Source organism: Anolis sagrei, chromosome 1 (genome assembly GCF_037176765.1).
Source record: "Anolis sagrei isolate rAnoSag1 chromosome 1, rAnoSag1.mat, whole genome shotgun sequence".
Classification (NCBI taxonomy): Eukaryota; Metazoa; Chordata; class Lepidosauria; order Squamata; family Dactyloidae; genus Anolis; species Anolis sagrei.
Window position 1 is genome coordinate 261,935,630 of NC_090021.1, and position 21,741 is coordinate 261,957,370.

Sequence of the window (21,741 nt, forward strand, 5' to 3'; positions counted from 1 at the left end):
AAATAATGAAACAAAAATGTCAACCCTGTTGTATAGTTTATACCAATGTTTGTGATAGTGATTGTGATCATGTTTGGTCTTAAAGAAATGGGTGTGAAAAAGCATTTGATCATCCTAATCCAGAACCAGAACCTATGGAGAAACAGAATGGTTTCCAAATGGTCAATGAGTCAGGCAAAGCTGCATTTTATCACCCTGTCTGTTTAACTTGTATGATGAGCATATAATATATAAATGGATTCGGGTCAAATGACAGAGATACTTAATTTGGTACAAGTGGCTTTCTGAATATTTTGGGCTCTGGGTCTTTACTCTCCTTATTTCTTGACCTGCCTGCCTTCTCTGATTCTGCACAGTAGATGAGAAGGAGCAGTAGAGGTGAGGGTGACAAGAAAGGAGCAGCCTTGGCTAGGATGAAGTGAATTATCAGATATGAGAAGGCAGTGGGTAACCTGATTAGGCAAAGCAGGCCAAAAAAGAAGAGGAACTGGAGATCCTTCACTGAGCAGGAGATGGTACATGAAGGTCCATGAGGTCCTGTCAACTCTTGTGAGTCTATTATCATCTTTCATATGGTAATAAAAACTGAATTTTTCAGTGGAACAATATTGCAATAATAACTCGGTTGAAATGTAATTATGATTGCCCTTCCACATACCCCCAAAAGTGGGAGAGCACCAAATATTTCAGGGGGGGTGTGTGTGTGTGTGTGTGGAGTATCTGGTGCGAACTACCTATCATTGTCCTGGAGGGAAAGAGGAGGAACAAGTGCTGTATGGCACTTTACATAGCCTGAGGTACTGGGGAACACAAAAACACATGTTGATCAGAAACATGTAGTGAAAATAAAAGCTTATGTGTGTAAATTGCACTGATGCTGTTGGTTCCTGTTTAGAACTACTAAGTGAAAATCAAAAGAAAAATATTATTCCTATATCCAATATTCTATTATTTAAAAGAAACTGCTTTAATGCAACAATTCTACAGAAACCAGAAAAGGAAAGAATCTGGAAACTGTAAAGTGAGATATTAAAAAAGCTAGAACAAACAGAGGCATGACTTATGCTTTAAAACATTATTACTTCTTGATCAGTTTAGCATGCTGTTTGATCAGAAAAAGTACCTGGGTGTGAAAATTCAAGTGATCAAATATGCAGCTTGATCAGTAAAGTCTGTAAAAAATCCTGTAGTTCTAGTAGGTAGCTCAGTATGTGAATTATAGAGCAAAAGCTTGGGAGGTACACAGCTGGGAGCATAAATTATGAAAGTGGACCAGTCAAGTATGCATCTTCATTAAAAGAAGATGGGAGGAAAAATAATAAAATAGTAAAATTCAGCATGCCTCTTGACTATTAAACTATGCAGTTGGATCTTCAAACTGCTACAATGAGACTAAATGAAGGAAGCAGGTCTTTTCTAAAGAAAATTCATACTCTGCAGAGTGCAAACCATCAGTGGCCTCACACGTGATAGATGGAAATGTAACACATCAAAATAATAATATAAAAGATTCTGTGGGATCATTAGAAGTCAAAAGTATAATATGTTGAATGCAAAAAATAAGTTTAAAAATCTTGACAGTCTACAGTTAGTGTTGGTTGCTGTTTATGAATTGACCATTGAATTTTCTCACTATTCCTAGTAGTTGGAAGGAGTTAGAAGTGGGTTATTACCCCATGCATTCCACATGTGTTTTCCAAATGTTGGCCTTCCAAATGTTTTGGACTTCAGCTCCCAAAATTTTTGACTGTTGGTCAAACTGACTAGTAGGGCTTCTGGGAATTGAAGTCTAAAATACCTGGAGGATTATGGTTTGGAAATGACCATTGTAAAGCAAAAGAAGTCCTCCAAGAGTCAACAGAGTGGAGTCTGCTTTGGATGTGATTTTCCTGCTTCTTGGCAGGGAGTTGGACTGGATGACCCACATGGTCTCCTCCAAATCAATGATTCTATGATTCTACAAAGGTAGCTGAAGGCTCCTGGTTGAAGATCCACCTCACCCTCCCAGTCATTGAGGTGCTCCCAGAAAACAACTAGCTCCCCTTACACAGCTAGGAAAGAAGAAGCAGTCTTCCACCTATCCAATCCTGACTTATTTCCTGGCAGCACAAAGGCAGGTGGACAGAGCCCTGGTGGACCACTGGAGTCAGAAGGAAGACCAGAGCTACAACTGAGCAGAAACATTGGCAGCCCTTGTGCATCTGGCAGAAAGGCAAAGTGCAAGGAGTGTAATGCCTTAAAAAGTATTGAAATTGGCATGGCCCCAGGAGGTACACCCACATAAGCTACCAAATAATTCTTACCAAAGAGACCTGTGATACCTTAAAACAAATAGTAATTGAAATTCCATGGCCACAGGACATTGAGGCTCTCGTCCTTTTTCCTAGAATGACTTTCTCTTTCAAATGTTTTCAAGAAGAGTTTTAGGATTCAGAGGAGAGGTTGCAGGGAAAAAGAGGCTGGAGAAAGGAGAGGGCTGATTCCTCCTGCTTGCACTGACAGAAGCACCATTCAGAGAGAACACTATGTTGGATACAGTCCTAACAATGTCTGCCTATGATTTCAACAGCATCTCTGTTTAAATTACACCCTGCTCTATGGAGTGTCATCTAATCTAGAGAATTCAACCTATCATGAAATATTTCAGTACTTCTTATCACAATAGGTTAAATGACTTACCTACTGCCAGTTAGCTTGAGTTATTAGGAATATTTTTGTAAACACAGTGCAAATTCTGCTAGTTGAAAGTTAAAAGCATTAAAGACCAGACCTATCTCTTCAGCAGGCCTAACCCATTCAATTTAAACTATGAATTTTAAATTGACATTTTCAGGCTTATGTATGGATGATTTCAATGTGTCATCATTTGTGTTTTAATCTTATGTTTGCTTTAAATCTGCATGGTCTAAATCAGAGGTCGTCAAACTATGGCCGGGGGCCAGATATGGCCCTCCAAGGTCATTTACCCGGCCCTCGCTCACGGTCAACCTAAGTCTGAAATGACTTGAAAACACACAATAACAACAACAATCCTATCTCATCACCCAAAAGCAGGCCCATACCTCCCATTGAAATACTAATAAGTTTATACTTGTTAAAATTGTACTTCATTTTAATTACTGTGTTGTTTTTAAGTGTGCATAGGAATTCAGTCATGCTTTTTTCAAATTATAATCCGGCCCTCCAACAGTTTGAGGGACTGTGACCTGGCCCTCTGTTTTAAAAGTTTGTGGATCCCTGGTTTAAATGATTTTATGTCACTTTCATTATAATTTTAGTTTTAATTCATGTTGTACCCCACCTGGAGTCTTAGGGAGAGGCAGGTAAGAAATAAATGATCCCTCTGGTCACACTGTCAACAATCTTACTTCCAATCATGTGTGCTGTATATATCACCTGGAAATTTTATAGTACTCCTTGCACCAAGTAGCATGGGTTATGGTAAAAAAAAGTATGCCACAATATATATGTGTGTGTGTGTGTGTCATAGGTTTCTCTGATATTCCTATGGAACACACAATATAGAAAAGCATTACGTCTAACAAAAACAGGGAAAAAAACCAAATTGCAGGAAATGCCAGATAATATTCTTGACAGAGATGCTGTTGCAAATTTTCACATCACTTATTTTGACATTCTGAATTAACTGATCTTGTTTTGAAATATGGAAAATTGCACATGAATGTTCAGGATGGATGGGTGGAGCTTCCACCTCATTTTATACAGAACACTGCACATGTAAAATTTCAGTTAATTTCTGCCTTTATATCACTGACTTACACATGCCTGCTCTTAAAACCTGGGAGAGACAATAAATCTTTATTCTAGTTGCATGTGAATGCAACAAATTATTTGTTGACATGAAAAATATGCAGATGATTATATCAAGAATTTATTTCTAAGGCAAATGAAATGAAGAAATTGAAAGCAGTTGAAAGTCATGTGAATTTCAAATTTGGAATTAGCTTTAGAAAAGCTGCTAATTAAGCAGGAATTCAGGAAGGATAATAGGGCACAAAAAGACAGAAGGAAAAAAGAGAGAACAGAATGGACAGTATCTTTGAATTGCTAGTAACTGACACAGATGGAGTATATGAATGAAAAACCATAGAAACTGGATTTCTGATATCTGTAATTGATTACCCAGATTCTGATATCTGTAACTGATATCTGTAAAAGCTACCCAGTCATGATTTTAACTTTCTGTAACGTTAACATTTTTCTAGTAAGGATTTATTTAATCCCCTTTCCCTATCAGTTTTTTGATCTCATTCTCATTCTCTCTCCCCCGTCCCCCAACACTGTATTCACATATCTGTGTGTATACACAACAATAGCATAAAACTTGGATTTGACATTTGGTTCTAATATAGATTTTTGTAATTGATTTCCTCCACTATATATGTTCTTTTTAAACAATGCTTTCTGTGTTTTGTGCTATTTTTGCCATTTTTTCCTGAAACTTCTCCTGTCATTTGCAGTTTGTTTATTTTGCTGAATAAAATCCTTGTCTGCAAATGGTCTTTGAAAACTGTTCCAAATTCATGGTTTTTTTGCAAAGAGGAGTAAATTTGTAAAATTATTAGTTCTTGCCTACAAAAACAAAATTAACTGAGATATGAATTCCTAGTGGACAGGGAAGTCTGATAAATGTTGACTTTGATTTTGGGACACAAATTCCTAGTGTGATGCATACAAGATCAACTAGTAAAATGTAATTTGCCTGTCATATTTAACAATTTCCTACTGCTGAATGCTGGTTGCAAGACAGGTAACTTACATAGCTTTTGTGATTATTAATAAAGTATCAGTATAAGAGCCAGTTCCTGCAGTCGTATAAAAAGGAATGCAAATATATTTAAGGCTAAAGAAAGAGGACACATTTTGATCAGCACATTGAACAATCTTCCTCAAAGAAAATAAGTTGGCCTTCATGAGGAACAGAAGCAGGTTGGATCTGGAAGAGAAAACACCTCTAATTTGGGTATCCTCTCAGTTGTGCTTAACTTTCACATTATATTTTGTAACTCAAACATTTTCCAATCTGCAGTATAACTAATTAAATACACTTCATAAATACTATTACTTTTCTTGGAAAGGTAATCTTCTAGATAGGCTTCTTTGTTTTGTTTGCATTGCACAAGCCATGATTTATCTATATTCACTACAGTAATCTCGAAAGATTTCTGAAGTTGGCAAAACAGTATGATCGATGTTCAGGTATCAAATTAATTCAACATATATTCAGAAAAAGAATAGACATACTGATGCAAAACGTCTTCCTTTGCTTAGTTCACTACTTAGAAACTAATGTAATCAAACAATGAAGTGTACATTTTCAGCTATTTAATCTGGTTTGGACTCATTAACTACATAGTATATCTTTTCTCTTTCTACGAAGTTTCATATGGATCACTATTGAAAGCAGAATCTTAATGAGAAACTAACTCTAAGAAATGCACATTTGGTCTTACAGAGTAGTAATTTATCTTCCAGTCTAACTACTAGAAGATAATTTGATTATTCAGTACTGAATTTCTGTTACCTTTGTAATAAGAGAAAAGGTGAAGAAAATTTAAGAACAGAAGGAGACGGCAGTGGGTTAACTGAGTTCAGGCCAGAAAATGCAGCCCTAACTCATCAAGATAATGAACTACCTTTGCTCAAGCAAACTCACCACCTGCTTGCTAAGTAACACAAAATATGATTATGTATTTCATTCCTTCCCAGAGTGGTTGCTCAGATTAAGTATGAATTGGAACAGTATAAGTATAATATAATTTTTGACACTAATCACTAAATAATTTAAGCAGAATTGTTCATGTCTGTTTGTAAGTATTCTATATTTCTATTAGTTTCTGGAGGCGGCGGCGAGTGAGGGGGGGGGCAGCTAATAGATGATCAAGAGTAAACCATCCCCCCCCCCCCAGCTTCACCAAATATTCTACATGAAAGATTAGGAATATTTTATTGGAATTGATGTAAATGTATTCCCTTTCACTATCTCTCTGTAACAGGTTTCAACTGTCAAGACAAATTTATATAACCACTATAATGGTATAGCATTTGGATCCAGATTTAGATGCCTGCAACTGGGATAGCTGGAGATAATTTTCCCATCTTATCACTTCATGGAGGGTCATTGGTGACTGAGGGACCTAACTGAATTTAGTGAACTGTGGTATGGGAGGGATCAGTTAAACTGGGTCAAATGACAACTGAGTGCTTTATAGCCAGTAATAATCATGGTCGTAGTCAGAGGGGAGGTTTAAGGGTTCAAACCTCCCCCCCACCCCAAAATGTGTCAGGTTAAAAGAAACCTGGTTTACACATGAATTGGTTAACCAGTTAAAATTCATGAGTAAACCAGGGATTTTTTTTAACCTGACACATTTTGGCTGGGGGGTGGGGTGGGGTTGAACCCTTCCCCTCTGACTATGGCCATGCTGATAATAATTACCAACGCTGTTGCCACCATTAAAGGAGTGGGAGGCAATGATCTGGTGAAAGCTGATTGAGGTCAGCAGGAAGACTTCTCTAATAGTTCCTTATGAGATTTCTGACCTCTGCAAATACAGGACTATGTGCTGCACAGCCTCTTCTCCACCCTTTCCACACACTAGGTTGCTCTTTCAAGTACCAGGCAGCTTAACAAGATCATTTTGCCCTTTCCCTCAGGCAGCAAATATCTAAGGGCATTATGTTCACCCCATAAAACTTATCTCCTTGATGAAACTGGTGACATTGCAGTGGTTGATTATTTGTCATTGATACTCTTTAAAAACGAGTTTTGGTATACGTTGAATATTGTTATGGAAAATAAAAAGCTTCTAAATAGTAGGTTTTCACGCAATTCTATCTACGAAGTAGATCACACCTCCTCTAGTTGCAAGAATTTCTCAAAACCCCTGCAAATTCCTATAATCACTTCACTCTATCAAATAAAACTATGAAAGAGTACATGCTACTATCAAACAATAACTGAGGATTGACAAAACTGAGTACAAAGTTTCTATGTTCATCTAATAAATGCATCATAACTTGTTTGCTACACACATATAAATATATATCTACAGGCACTATGAGCTGCATACAATGCCCCATTAAGCTTTTACTTCCAAATGAATTAAACTTACATCTTGTGAAATACAGTCTCTGGTGATTTGACTATTATCCACTTTTCGTGAGGAAACCTCAGGAGTCTCTTTGTCTGCAGGGCCTCTTTGCTAGAAGATAAAGATAGATAGGAGTTTGAGAAAAAATACAGTAAGAATATGTAGCCATAAGATATTATGTATGTATTTCCTCAGTTTTCTTTCACATAACAGCAGTAAGCAAATACTATCTTTAAATATTTTAAACTTGGTACTCCAAACAAAGTGACATATTGGATTAGGTATGGAGCAAAACTTCACAAAGAAATACTTTCCTTTGGATCTTTCCCCACTACTTCTCCATATCCCAGGAAAAGCCACATTTAAGATTCATCCTTAAAGTAGTTGGGCTGAGGCATGGATACTGAGGTGGGAGAAGAGAAATATTGCTCTTCATTCAGAATTGGGCTGTGTGAATTAAGTCCAGTTTGTAATATTGATTGATTTTATTAATTAGTTCACCCTCCAATTGTCCCAGTACTCCATTGCAGGATCATAAACAGAGTGTCTGCAAAAGCAGAAATGTGGTCAACACAATCAAGGTCTCAACCTATGGGTCCCCATATGTTTTGGCCTTCAACTCCCAGAAATCCTAACAGCTGGGATTTCTGGGAGTTGTAGGCCAAAACACCTGGGGACCCACAGATTGAGAACCACTGATCTAAGCAGTCTCGAGCAGGACCCAAGGCCAGCCAGGGAATCTAAAAGCAGCATCAACCCCCTATTGTCCCTACAATGACACCTGTTGGAACCCAGACGCCTTTAAAGAGCCAGACTCAGTAATATGTCCAAAAGTAACAGTTTATTAAATCAAACAAAAGACTCAGAGACACTTCCGTGCCTCTGGTCAAAATTGAAAAGAAGCAGCAAGATTTAGCTCAAAAAATCAATTTAGAAAATAATCCAGATTAAACAGATATAATCAGGATTAAACAGAGATATAATCCGGATTAAACTGAGTAGTGTCCAAAGTTACCCAAAATAGCACAGCTGACAAATGGTAAGCAAACAAAGGTCCATGAAGCAAAAGCCGAAGTCAAAAACAGTCCAAAATCGAAGGAAGCAAAGGTCGAAGTTGCGAGGTTCCAAAGTCCACGTAGTCAGAGTTGTCATTGGCAAAAGCAGTCTGAAGTCAAGGAAGGGAGAAAACCACACTCACGGGAATCCAAGCCAAGTTCAAACACGGAGGAGACAGAAACCAGCAGATCTAGGACCCAAGCCCAACACGAAAGCAGCAGCGACAAAACCCAAGGCACAAAACCAACACTTTGCCTTCTGCAAAGTTCTAACATTTTGGTACTTACTTATATCTACAATTCTTCACCCAATGATGAGCTCCCCTCCACCCCGTCACAATCACTTTCAGCTGGTTTAGCTTCTACAGCGGAACGCCAACTCTTCCATCCCTCCAACTCTTCCATCGCTTGTCAAGACTTAGGTTTCCCCATGAGTCCACAGTATCCCCAGATTGCCAATCCTCACCACCAGAAAACCCTGCAAAAGTGTCACTAGATGTTGGTTGAGTACAGATATCTTGAACCTCTTGAACCTTGGTCCAGTCCAATGACCCATCCTCCTCCTCGTCATTCCCAGACCCATTACTCCCAGTGAAACCCATGAAATCCTCCTCTGTGGGAGCATTAAGTATATCCCGGATCTTTTTCCTTTGACACTCCTCATCGGATCCTGATCTTCGAGTAGACCTCTTAACTCCCCTGCTTACATCCGCTGAAACTCCTTCTTCCTCCTCACTCATTTCACTTTCAGAAAACCCCTCAAAGGAATCTTCGTCAGTGGGTGACATAAGTATTTCCCGAATCCTCTTCCTTTGCTGTTCCTCACTTAACTCCTGAGCACACCTTTTCCCTCTTCTACCACTCACACTATCAGTAGTAACAGTACCAGGAGACTCTACTACAACAACACCACTTCTGGCCTTTTTGAATGCCTGGGTGGGATATTGGTGATGATAGTCAGGGGTAACTGGCTCTAGAGCAGCACTGACACTTCCCCTCTCCATACAATGACCCTTGACTTATTTATGAGTCATAATAAAATCCATAAGTTTTTGGAGAACCTGTCCTCAACTTATATATGGGGTTGACTTATATACAGGTATATATGATATTTGTTGTGTTTTTAGAGGCCTGTTGCTTTAAAATAAAATTAGAATCTCATTACAACTGCGAGGGAGATGTACAATTACCAACAATATATATCTAAATACAATCTTTTGTGTAATTGCAAGGAACACACTGTTCTCTAGATGAATAAAAACTCCAATCTATTTAGCATTGTATTTAGTTAATAAAATACTGTGATGTACTCAAGGATAAAATATTTTGGAAAGTGCCCCTAGTCTCTTATCCAATTTGTCTTTGCATTTCCAAAGCCTGCTTAAGATTTATTATTATTATTATTATTATTATTTTGTGATTGTGCATGTGATATTTTCAGGGATTTGCATTTATATAATTATTGCAAATTACCAAGATTTACAGGTGAGACCTTTTAATGCTTGAATGGAAATCAAGTTTCAAATTTCAGGCATTTAAGAAAAGCGAAATTATGTGCAGACTATTTAACTTAAGCATAGGCTCACTGGTGATATATAAATCCATTTGTGTTTGCACAGCTTTCAGTTAAAGATAAAACAAAAAATAAAAATCCAGATTACTTGAAAGAGAAAAGCAAGCCAAACTCATTATTTCTCTGAGATGCTTTCCAAATTTTGTGATGGAACAAATGATGCATTCCTGTTCCAACTTGTCTGCTTCTGTTTATGTATTTCCCCTTTCATTATAAACTGCTTATCATTTCTCTTCTGTGTATTTTTATAATCTTCCTGGTCTTCCATTAGCTTTCCACTGCTTAATACTGCTACAGCTCTTTCTAAGCACTCTTTTTTTGAGTCAGTGGCCTTTTTATTTTGGTACGTCATTTCAGTTTCTTCGCCAAAGCTAGTGGCTTGCTTCAGTTGCGTCTCCCTCACAAAAGTTTCAGTATATGATTGTTATGGTTTTGCATTCTTTAGAATGTATCTGTGGGTGTATTGTTTTAAAATGAGCAAAATCCTATTCCTATTATTATGAAAAATAGCTCAAGAGTTCAAAATTTGACTTTCAAAGGCAAAAAGCAATTCTACTCTTGACTCTTTGACTCCAAAATGACTTGAAACTGTGGCGGTCACAAAACACTTAGTTTCCTGCTACAAAGAATTGATTTCTCCCCTTCTAATTGTCACTTTCCCTCCTCCCCACCAAATCTGGGAAGCAGTGGTGCACATCTCAACCCACAGAATGATTTGAGGCAAGGTACTGTGACTAATGTAATCACCTTCCCCTGCTGGCCTCTAGCCAGTTCTAAACCTGTCAACTATTCACTGGTGCAGCAAAACCTGTTCCTCCCAAAGTGGTTCCAAGCTGCATTATTATGTCCGTGTAGATGTGCCCTCTGAGTGATTGCTGAAAAGTAGCGGCTACAGATATATACATGCTTGCTTTTAAGGAAGGAAAGAAATTTGTCAACATTGCTTTCTATTTCACTCCCCCCCCCAGTACCTATTTTATTTTCACTGATATATCAAAAGTCCATATCTGTATTTTGAAACTAATTCCCCCCCCCCCCCCCCCACACACACACTTACTTAGGCGATCCCTCATTGGTCGAGTAGGATAGTCTTCCAGGATCAGTATTCTTATGAGTCCGTAGATGACTGTGGAGCCCTATTCTTGACCTGCATCTTCTCCCGCAGTGAGGGCATTGGTTTCCAGGTGGAAGGCGGTCTCGGTTGGGGTTGGCTTGATGCGCCTTCCTCTTCACACGTTTCTCTCTTTCACCCTTCATTCATGCCTCTTCAAATTCTGCAGCACTACTGGTCACAGCTGACCTCCAGCTGAAGTGCCCAAGGACCAGGGCTTCCCAGTTCTCAGTGTCTATGCCAGAGTTTTTAAGGTTGGCTTTGAGCCCATCTTTAAATCTCTTTTCCTGTCCACCAACATTGCATTTTCCATTCTTGAGTTCGGAGTAAAGCAATTGCTTTGGGAGATGGTGGCCGGGTATCCGGACAACGTGGCTGGTCCAGCGGAGTTGATAGCAGAGGACTATCGCTTCAATGCTTGTGGTCTTTGCTTCTTCCAGCACGCTGACGTTTGTCCGCTTGTCTTCCCAAGAGATTTGCAGGATTTTCTGGAGGCAGTGCTGATGGAATCATTCCAGGAATTGCATGTGGCGTCTGTAGACCATGTTTCGCAGGCATATAGCAGGGTTGGGAGGACAATAGCTTTATAAACAAGCACCTTGGTATCCCTATGGATGTCCCGGTCCTCAAACACTCTCTGCTTCATGCGGAAAAATGCTGCACTTGCAGAGCTCAGGCGGTGTTGTATTTCGGTGTCAATGTTGACTTTGGTGGAGAGGTGGCTGCCAAGGTAGTGGAAGTTGTCAACATTTTCTAATGTTACACCATTAAGCTGTATCTCTGGCATTAGAGAGGGATTGGCTGGTGACTGCTGGAACAGCACTTTGGTTTTCCTGATGTTCAATGACAGGCTGAGCTTTTCGTATGCTTCTGTGAAGATGCTTAGAGTGTCTTGTAAGATCTTCTTCTGAATGCACACAGATGACGTTGTCATCAGCATACTGGAGTTCTACAACAGATGTTGTTGTAACCTTGGTTTTGGCTTTCAGTCTGCTGAGGTTAAACAGCTTGCCATCTGTCCGCTAGATGATTTCCACTCCAGTGGGAAGCTTCCCATCAACAAGGTGAAGTATCATAGTGATGAAGATGGAGAATAAAGGTGGGGCAATAACACATCCCTGTTTGACACCTGATTCCACCTTAAATAGGTCATTTTGAGAGCCATTGCTGTCAAAGACTGTTGTCATCCTGTCATCATGGAGGAGCCTCAGGATGTTCACAAATTTTTTGGAGGATGGTCCAGGGGGCGCTGCGATTCACTGTGTTGAATGCCTTTGCAATGAATGCCATGTACAGTGGTTGATTTTGTTCCCTGCATTTTTCTTGGAGCTGTCGTGCAGTGAAGATCATGTCCACGGTTCCTCTGGAGGGGCGGAAGCCGTTCTGAGATTCTGGGAAGGTGTCTTCTGAGAGGGGTAGAAGGTGGTTTGCAAGGATTCTTGTGAGGATTTTCCCAGCTGAGGTTAGAAGCGAGATACCTCCATAGTTTCCGCAGTCTGTTCTTTCCCCTTTTTTGAAGAGGGTGATGATGGTGGCATCCTTGAAAGCTGCTGGGATTTTTTCGGTCACCCACACTTTTTCTATGAGCTGGTGGAGTTGTTGTGTCACCTCAGGTCCTCCCTCTTTAAAGATTTCAGCAGGGATCCCATCAGGTCCGCTGGCTTTTTTATTTTTTTGTTGGCTGATGACATTGCTGACTTCTTCCAAACTGGGCAGTGCTGTAAGCTCATCCCTGGTTTGTTGTTGTGGGATTTGTGAGAGAACCTCTTTGGCCACATTGGAGCTGCGATTCAGGAGGTTTTGATAGTGTTCTTTCCAACGTCGTGAAATTGATTTTTGGTCCTTCAGGAATTTGGTTCCATCTGATGAGTGTAGAGGCTGTATGCCATAGATGACCTTTGTGGCTATGAAAAATCCCTGAGCATCATGGGTATCTGCCAGGTGTTGGATTTCTTCAGCCTTCTTTGTCCACCAGCTGTTTTTGAGTTCTCTTGTCCTTCTTTGGGACTCAGCTTTTGCACTGGCATAGATCGTTTTCTTAGCAGCACAGTTGATGTCTCTCTGCCATGTTTGGAAGGCTTTCCTTTTCTTGTCAATTAGCTGTTGGATCTTGTTGTCATTTTCGTCAAACCAATCTTGATGTTTCTTGGTTTGATATCCAATAGTTTCTTCGCAGGCTGTGATGATGGAGGTCTTCAGTTTGTTCCAATGTTCCTCAACATTTTTGGGGTGTTCTGTGGGTAGATGGTCCTGTTTGGAAAAAGGCTCATCTGGAGGGCTCCTGAAGGGCTTGGGTGTTCATTTTACTCCTTGTCTTTCTTCCTTGGAGTCTGCACTTGGGGGCGATCTTGATAGCCATCGTGGATCGGATTAGCTTGTGATCTGTCCAGCAGTCATCAGCACCTGTCATGGCTCCTGTGAGGAGCACGTCACGGTGGTCTCTGGCCCGTGTGATTACATAGTCTAAGAGGTGCCAATGCTTTAACCGGGGGGTGCTTCCATGATGTCTTGAGCTTGTTTTCTGGTGGAAGAGCGTGTTGCTGATGACAAGGTTGTATTCCACACATTTGGTGAGAAGCAGGATGGCATTCGAGTTGCTGTTTCCAACCCTGTCTTTTCCTACGGTCCCTGGCCACAGGTCGAAGTCTCACCTGACTCTTGCATTAAAGTCCCCCAGGAGGATGATTTTGTCCTCTTTAGGTATCTCCGATAGGACGGTGTCCACCTGACAGTAAAAATTTTCCTTGATGTCTTCGTCAGCATCTAGTGTTAGTGCGTAGGCACTTATGATGGCTGCCTGTTGGTTTTTGGCAAGATCAGTTCGGAGGGTTGAGAGTCATTCGTTGATGCCAGTGGGTGCTTCGGTCAGATGTTTCATCAGAACATTTCTGATAGCACGCACACACACTTTACATTGGCCAAATTCAAGAGGTATATCTACTCCCAGTATGTGCTTGCCTGTGATACAGTTGTTAAAGTGAGATGTATCATAAAGAAAAACAAGAGAAAGAAACCGCAATCAATTGAATACACAGAAGTGTGAAGCCATATATTTTAAAGTTAAGTATTCCAATTGCACTTGGACAAATCTAGATAGAAAATCATTTTGATTCTTCACATGTTATTACTATTTCATTAAGTACTTTCTATCTACTATGAAGAAATTGTGAATTTGGAAAAATCCTTATGGAAAAAAAATCTAATATTGAGTGAGTAACATTCTCAAACTAAGAGGAAAGCAATGACAAATCTTTTCTGAATAAATCTTGCCAAGAAAACCATATTATAGGCTGCCTTAAGTCAGAATTGACCCATGGACACATAACTATAACGAAAGCTTCAGTTGTTAATTGTTATGTTTTTTTCATCTTTTAATGCAAACTTGAACAAGAGCCCTTCAAATAGAAGGGCTACTCCAGATGAGGCAAATGTGTTGAGGGGTTGCTCTAAAAAAAAAAAAGAAGCAAGAACCAAAACAATTTTCAAAATTGAACAATATTTCTATTGTTACTCAAGAATTTCTACCAATTCCCAACACTATCTGCTATAGTTTATTTCTACCCTCAAGTAGGTTTATTTATAAATAGAAGACATATCAGAGTGAAAAATCCCCTTCTGTTTTCCTAATTATTAATAGGTCTATTAGTGGAGAACAGCATCAGCAGTAGTAGGGTTGGATGGAAAATAGTAAGAAAGTGAAAAATACCTCTCAAATATATATCTCAGCAAATCACTCTCTCATTAAAAAAATGGAGAAGTGCTATAACAAAGCCAAGAAATTGCTCCAAGCATCACCACCTGAAAGTATGAAACACGTTGACAGGCAGAAAACAGCAACTGACAAAACCGAAAGATAACTTTTTTGTGACTACTCTTTCTTTAGTGAGAGATAGAAGACGTTAGTCATACTAAATATTTTGTATAAATGGTTCAAATTGGGGGGGGGGGGGGGGAATCCTAACTTTGCTTCCACATAACATTCCTACACTGCAACTGTTTGAAACAATCTCTACAGCAATAGAGATTTAACAAAGAAGACTGTACAAATCAGCCTGCTTTTGCAAAAGATAAAATATTTGTAGAATTGGAATGAATAAAAGAAATGAGAATGGACAGCCTCACAGTTAAAACACATACAAAGAATATAAATTAACCAAGCATTAATACCAATAGGGAAAAATCAACTCAATTGAAAATGTTGCCTATTAAGTCAATTACCATGTCAGATTTAAATATACAGCTTTACTCTGAGCCATTTGTAGACTTTTAAGTTTAATATTAACTTTAAATATAAATACTGTAAAATTTGGCAGGGTTTTCTCTTCTCTCTTTGCCTTATAGATATATAGCAGCTTGAACAGAGAACATTATGATGCTTTTATCGAAATGTCCGCTTTAATATCAGGTTCCATTTTGTGATTCAAATCCGGCCATCTGAAGCTTGTTGTATCCAGCCCAGTTACCTCCCTCTGAGGCAATGATAATGACAAATGAACTGCCAGGCAGATGGCATCTAATAGGCTAGGACTAACCCTAAGCTTGGCATGTCCCTATGTGCATTTTGGATGTGATTTTTCTCCAGTTAGTTCCCAGTGGTTGTCTCAGAGTTTTTTCTTTTCTTTTTTTGTTGCTTGATGTTTAGAACAAAGCTATTTTACTGGCAGCAGTTTTCACAGAAGGTGAATGCAGCTTGGTGGGGCAAACTGGCAACATTATTCTGGGCTTGCTGTACTCTGAAGAGCTTTCATTTCCCTTACATGATTTTCTGCATCTGGTGAGATCAAAAGCACATGGCCCAGAGCTACAGATAGTCCTGTAGGTTGTCTTCATATCCAGCTGCAATCACAACCTTGATGCTAACATATTCAGCTGGGGAATGTTTCATATTTAAGAATGTACTTTAAGTAATGGTTTCCATCTTTTGTAGTCCCTTCTTTCTTGTTAAAATACTTCTTGCTAAAACAAACCAACAGTTTCTCAAAACTTTCCTGCTTTACATAAATTAGTGTTCCTGATATTGCCTGTTTTATTCCAGTCTTGGAGAAATGTATTATACAGAAATTAATAGCAAGGATCAAGAAGATGGGGAATGATTCTGACTTTTAGAGACTGTGTTCTACTGCTAGGATAATGTAATAACTGATATGTCTAGACAATTTTAGGCAGAGCAGGAGAAAAACACAGAAATATCTGGATGTGTTTGGAAAGAGATTGCTACAGCCATTTATCTGTCTGAAGATGTACTTTGAGAGTGCATCTACACTGGAGAACTAATGCAGTTCCATACAGTTTTAACTGCCATGGCTCAGTGCTATAGAATCATGAAATTTCTGGTTTTTCAAGGTTTTTAGCCTTTTCTGCCAGAGAGTGTTTTACACAGTCTTTCACCTTTTACAAGGTGCTGGCACTTCACCAAATTTCAACTCCTATGATTCCACAGCATTGGGCCATGGCAGTTACAGTGATGACAAACTTAAATAATGCTGTAATTAGATGCACCCTGGGTATTGTTGAAAAGCAAGTTCTCTATGGTACTGAATAAATACATCTGGATGCAAATCTGCTTTTTTCCTTGCTCACAATATAACTGTCTTTTCAAAATACAGCACAAGGGTGTTAGTTCACAAAAAAACAAATGACTCTTAATTATGATATAACAGCCTCCTGGATTTTAATGGGGATAGAAAAATTAATTTATTGAGAAAAATATTTTAAATGGTAAAAACCACATTTTCCCAAGTGCTGAGGAATCAATAAACAAATTTTTGCAGTCCATGATAGGAAAAACATGTGAAAGCGGTTTTAAAATACCCAAAATAGCGGCATTATCTTGTGTGCATAGTTTATGCTAGTTGTAGAATCACAGAATCATAGAATAACAGAGTTGAAAGAGACCACATGGGCCATCTAGCCTAACCACTTGCCATGTAGGAAAAGCACAATCAAAGTACCCCTGACAGATGGAAACGAAGTCATTATCAGGTGAATTCAACATTTAAGAGTATGATCAAGGAGACAACATTCTACCACCAGGGTGACATGTCATAGTAGCTGTATCTCCACATTATGTTTTGCCCCCACTGCTGTAATACGGGGGTGTACCTGCAGATCAGATTTCACTATGTGGATGGACCTATGGAGAGATGATCCTTCAAGTACTGAGGCTGACTTCAGGACTTTGAAAGCAATCAGTAGAGTTTTAATACAGGTACAAAGCTCCTATCAAAGCCTGTCAAATGTGACTGTACAGTCTAAAGGTACTGAAAAGCTGTTTAAAAGACTCACTTTTTCTGATAAAAAAGAAAATATGGAAGAAATAGTGGGGAAACTAAATCCCCAGTAAACCTTCTGTATCCCTGTCAAAATCCCATGAAATTTCAGAGCAATTGCATGATAGAAGTCTGGAAGCTCCCCAGAATGCTAATGGTAAATATTGCAAGGTTGCCAATTTCTATGAGAACTATCCATTGGAATAGATAAGTATGGTTTGTCACAATTTTGATATATATACTGTCACTATCATTTCATAAGTTTAGATAAAATCCATCAAGTAAATGGATTTCTTGCTATTATCATTGGGATAGGAGGCAATTGGGAAAACCACACATAGAGAGAAATGGATTGGGAGACAAATATGTGAACACTTCAGTATTTAGGCTCACTGTTGTCACAAACTTCCAATTTATTCTTGAGTTTTGACTTTGCCCTGACTCACTTCTAGGAGGCTAAAACATTAGAGCATCAAGTGAAGAATCTCCCAGAAACCTCAAGGCTGAAAATTGAATCACATATAAACTGAAATTCAGGTTGGTTTCATATTCAATCTGCCTTCCCAGTACAGCATCTTGAGCACCCATCTAACTAGACAAAGCTTTCCTTCTTACCTCCATGAGGTATGCTACTGTGACGTTATATACTTCTACTGGAGGTACCAAAACATTTCTTACTGTGATTATCTAGCCTCAGTTGACCTCAGATGAAACCTTCCACCATTAATAACTATCCCAAAAAACCTTGGCAGTCTCTTTTATCTATTGTGCAAGGCAAAATGAATGTTAAAAACCCTCCAAGATTTCCACATAAAACACATGTTTTGCTCATGCCACTTAAAAACACGAAACAAACAAATGTGTTTGGGTGCTAAATACCATATTTCCTATGAATGTTGAGTCTAGTCACATCTAATTCACAGAACTGTTATGGGTGTGATTGCTAAGAAAGCAGAAGAAATAAAGGAAACATGTTCATTAAATTTATGTTATACGACCTTTAAAAACATGGTGTTTCTCTTAACACTTGGAAATGATTTTTCCTACTGCTCTGGCCACAGCCTCTTTTTTGTACTTTCATGCAAGCCATTTTTGAGGTTTAAATTTCCATTAAAATGTTTTCTGAACTAAAGAATGAAATATTTGAGATAGCTTTCTGTGGATTATTCACCCACTTGTTCTTTGTGTTAAAGTAAAAAAGAATGCCATGAAATTATTCTTACTGTTTGTTTAAATCTGTGGGTATATTTCAATGTCTAGCAAATTAATTCTCTGTGTATATTTAAGTATGCCTGGCACTAAATTTTCAAAGGGTTTAATGTTTCATAAACCCCACAAAATTGCAGAAATCATTAATATTTACCCCCCCCCCCCCCAAGCATGCATGCTACAAATTCTGATATTGTAAAAAATCTCGATTCACTCCATGGCTGCCTCCACCACACCTCTGTCACTGTTCATCAGGTCTATATCACCTAAGACAATGACACTGCTGCTAAATCCCTTTTAGTGTTGTCATTCTTCTCTTCCTTCTCCTCATGAGAATCATAGAATGATTCATAGAAGAACATCATCACCTCACGAGATTTGATTTGGTTTGATTATTTGCTTTAAAAATCATGAATCAAATTTGCAGAGGGTCACCTTTTGTGGATTTTGTATGGACATCAACAGAAGTTTTAGAGAAAAACCTATATGTATTTGCAGAGTATGTGTTTCCAGTAGACTTACTCAATTCAAATAAAAGGGTGGCCTTCAATTCAGTTCCTCTATTTTTCTGGGATTTCGGGACAACAAACATTTATATTTGCAAATAAATGCCTCTGCTTAAAGACCTACAGATAGAATATCTAGCAAGCCCCACCGGATCTTATCTTTTTTCTCCATCCTCTTTTATATCATAATAGAACATTTGTGATGTTTATTAAACCATAGTATCCTGATAGAAAACTTAAATATAACATTTGATTGCCTATGAATCCTATTTTGAAAGAAACAAACTGAACCTGGTACTTACTTGGAGGTGGGAGCTAGGCACAAAAATGTGAATCAAACCATTGTTGGACCATTATTATTATATTTGAATCAGATCATATGTAAGTCTGTTTATGAAGTTTTCAAGCTTTTTTGGATATGTATTTCTGTAATTTAGTACATCTTATTTCACTGATGCTAGTTGCAACAATCCTGTTAGTCTCTTTTGAATGGGTAAATTTCTCCTAGAAAAATAGACATGTGTGCTCAATAATACTGATTGCCACATTCAGTTCAAATGTGTGAAAGCAAGATCCTGTATGTGGTCCCATTACAAATAAATCATCACACACACTCAGCTGTGCAATTGGTTGCACCTGCAGTGTCTTAAATCAATTTTGTAAAGTTACCATTCAGCATACAGTAGTGTAATTCATGTGTGATTCCATTGACAGAGGATTTATGCTAAGAAACCCTGATGGAAAATCTTGGCTGTTGTGTTTCTCCTTTGGAATTGGCCAATAACTTCCTAAATGAAAATCTGATTGTTTAAATAGATTTGTTAATAAATCCTAAATCTAATAATAGTCCCAACTAAAGTTGACATAGTGAATCAATGAAACTTACACATGTTTTAGCTTATGAAGTTCCTGTTTATTCAATAAATTAACTTGGACTAGAATGTATACCAATGGCATGGAATCCTTCACAGTGAAAAAAAAGGGGGCTTGTGCTTTCTTTTATGGCATATATTAGTACTCAAGATGGAGTTCACTGCATTCTCTTGTAGCTTCTATATACCATGTACACAACATATATAATGCAAATATGGTCCTTGAATTTCCAATTCTTGGGTGTAATGCAATTATTAATATGTCATGTTGTGCACACCTCAGAAATATTGGCTACTTTCCAAAACAGGATCATGGATTAAATTGATCTTTCTTTCAACACAAAAAGACTGCCTTATGTTTGTCCCAATTAGGAAATGATCTGTGTGGAAATGAGAGATTCTTGGGTTGCAATGTACTTGTAAAAATGAGAAAAGGAAATACAGTTAAATAAGGAGCAGAAACTGATGAAGAATAAAATTATAGTCATAAATGCTGTCAAAACCTGGATGTCAGGCAACACTATTGCATTATTTTACATGACAGAATCCAAAATATCAACACATTATCTCCATCACAACTGGGCAAACAATCCAGCAGAGGGTCATTGAACACAGTGAATTCTCCAAATGGTTCCCAATTACACAAACAGCTGCAACTATAATTTTATGATAATCTAATGCAAAATGCTACATTCGGCACTAAGCATCTACATAACTCCTCATTTATTACCTGTAGAGTGTTTGCTCATTGTTTGCAGATTTAGTTAGAAGACAAAATTTCAAGGAGAGCAGAAAGAAATGGCATAAAGATACAGGGTTATTCTATATTTAAATGTGTTGACTATATCCAAGAAAGTGATGACATAAAAGAGAGATCATTAAGAAAATAACGTTAATGTTGAAAAGATATCTCCCAAGCTCAAGAGAACTATGTCACTTGTGACTACAGCCTTTTCAGCACAATCATTGCCAATAAGCAACAGCTGTATTTTGAGAAGACAATGACTTTGGTAAAATAATTGCTTCACATGATTATCTGTGGGGATTTAGTTTGCAACTGGGTGGGTGTTTCAACATTTGCCCAGAGCTTTTGTCACTTCATGGCTTTTGGGCTGAAGTCTAAGTCTATGTAGGGAAATCATATTAAGTGTAGGAAGGAAAACATAAGTACAGCTTCTCTCTTGCTTTTGTAATCATATTAGTATGCAAAGCCACAGGGTTGAAAGGAACAAGGTTAACAAATTCACTGATTTCCTAAGAAGAAAATCAGTCTCATTAACTCACACTTGCTTGGTTATGTATCTTGCTTTTATCCCTGTTGGATTTTGAAGAGGAGGCAAATGTTCTTCTGTCATGTAATTGTGTTTCTTGAAAGTCAATTTAGCTAATGATTCAAGCACTTTCCAGTGCCATCTGTGATCATACCATACAAAAGAAGGGTAGGCTTGGTGTATCTGAAAGATAATGGTTTCTTTAATGCTACAAAGCTAGGCTCCACTGAAAGGATGTGAATATGCTTTAGAGAATGAATGGATCAACAAACAATGCAGGCCTAGACATGGATTTGGAAGAGGCTGAGGACTTACCATGTCACATTAGGATTCCTTCCTTTCCAGCTTCTTCAAATGGTAACTACTTTCAAGAATTGCTTCCCCCCACCCCCATACTGAGGGGGAAGAGGATGCTTTGCTCCCTCTTTCCCCTCAGTATGGGAGTGGGGGAAAACAATTCTTGAAAGTAGTTACAACAAACTGAGAGCTTAAAAAGTAGACCCAGCCAGGTCTTTGAAGGGGCAGAGGCAGTTTAGTTATGTGCCCCTGCCCTGCTCTCCATTCCAGCTTTGACGTTGACCTACCCTCCCACCCATTAACAGTGTACTTTAAGGGTCACCATTGAGGCTGACTAGGAATCTCTCTTCCCCCCCCCCCCCAATGTTCTAGGGTTATTTTTCACCATACCTACACTGTTAATTAAAGGCTAATTGGGTGAATGGGTTTTAAATAACTATCATACAGTAAAACAGGGATAGGC

At 38.5% G+C, this 21,741-nt stretch overlaps 1 protein-coding gene across 2 annotated transcripts in view; it reads right to left on the reverse strand.

The window, feature by feature from the left end:
- LUZP2 (leucine zipper protein 2) overlaps positions 1-21,741 on the reverse strand; it is a 462,834-nt gene that overhangs the window by 19,132 nt on the left and 421,961 nt on the right. For both annotated transcript variants that reach the window (XM_060765877.2, XM_060765867.2), the window contains one exon: positions 7,137-7,226. In XM_060765877.2, coding sequence (XP_060621860.2) covers positions 7,137-7,226 — 90 coding nt within the window. The remainder of the gene's footprint in view (positions 1-7,136; positions 7,227-21,741) is intronic.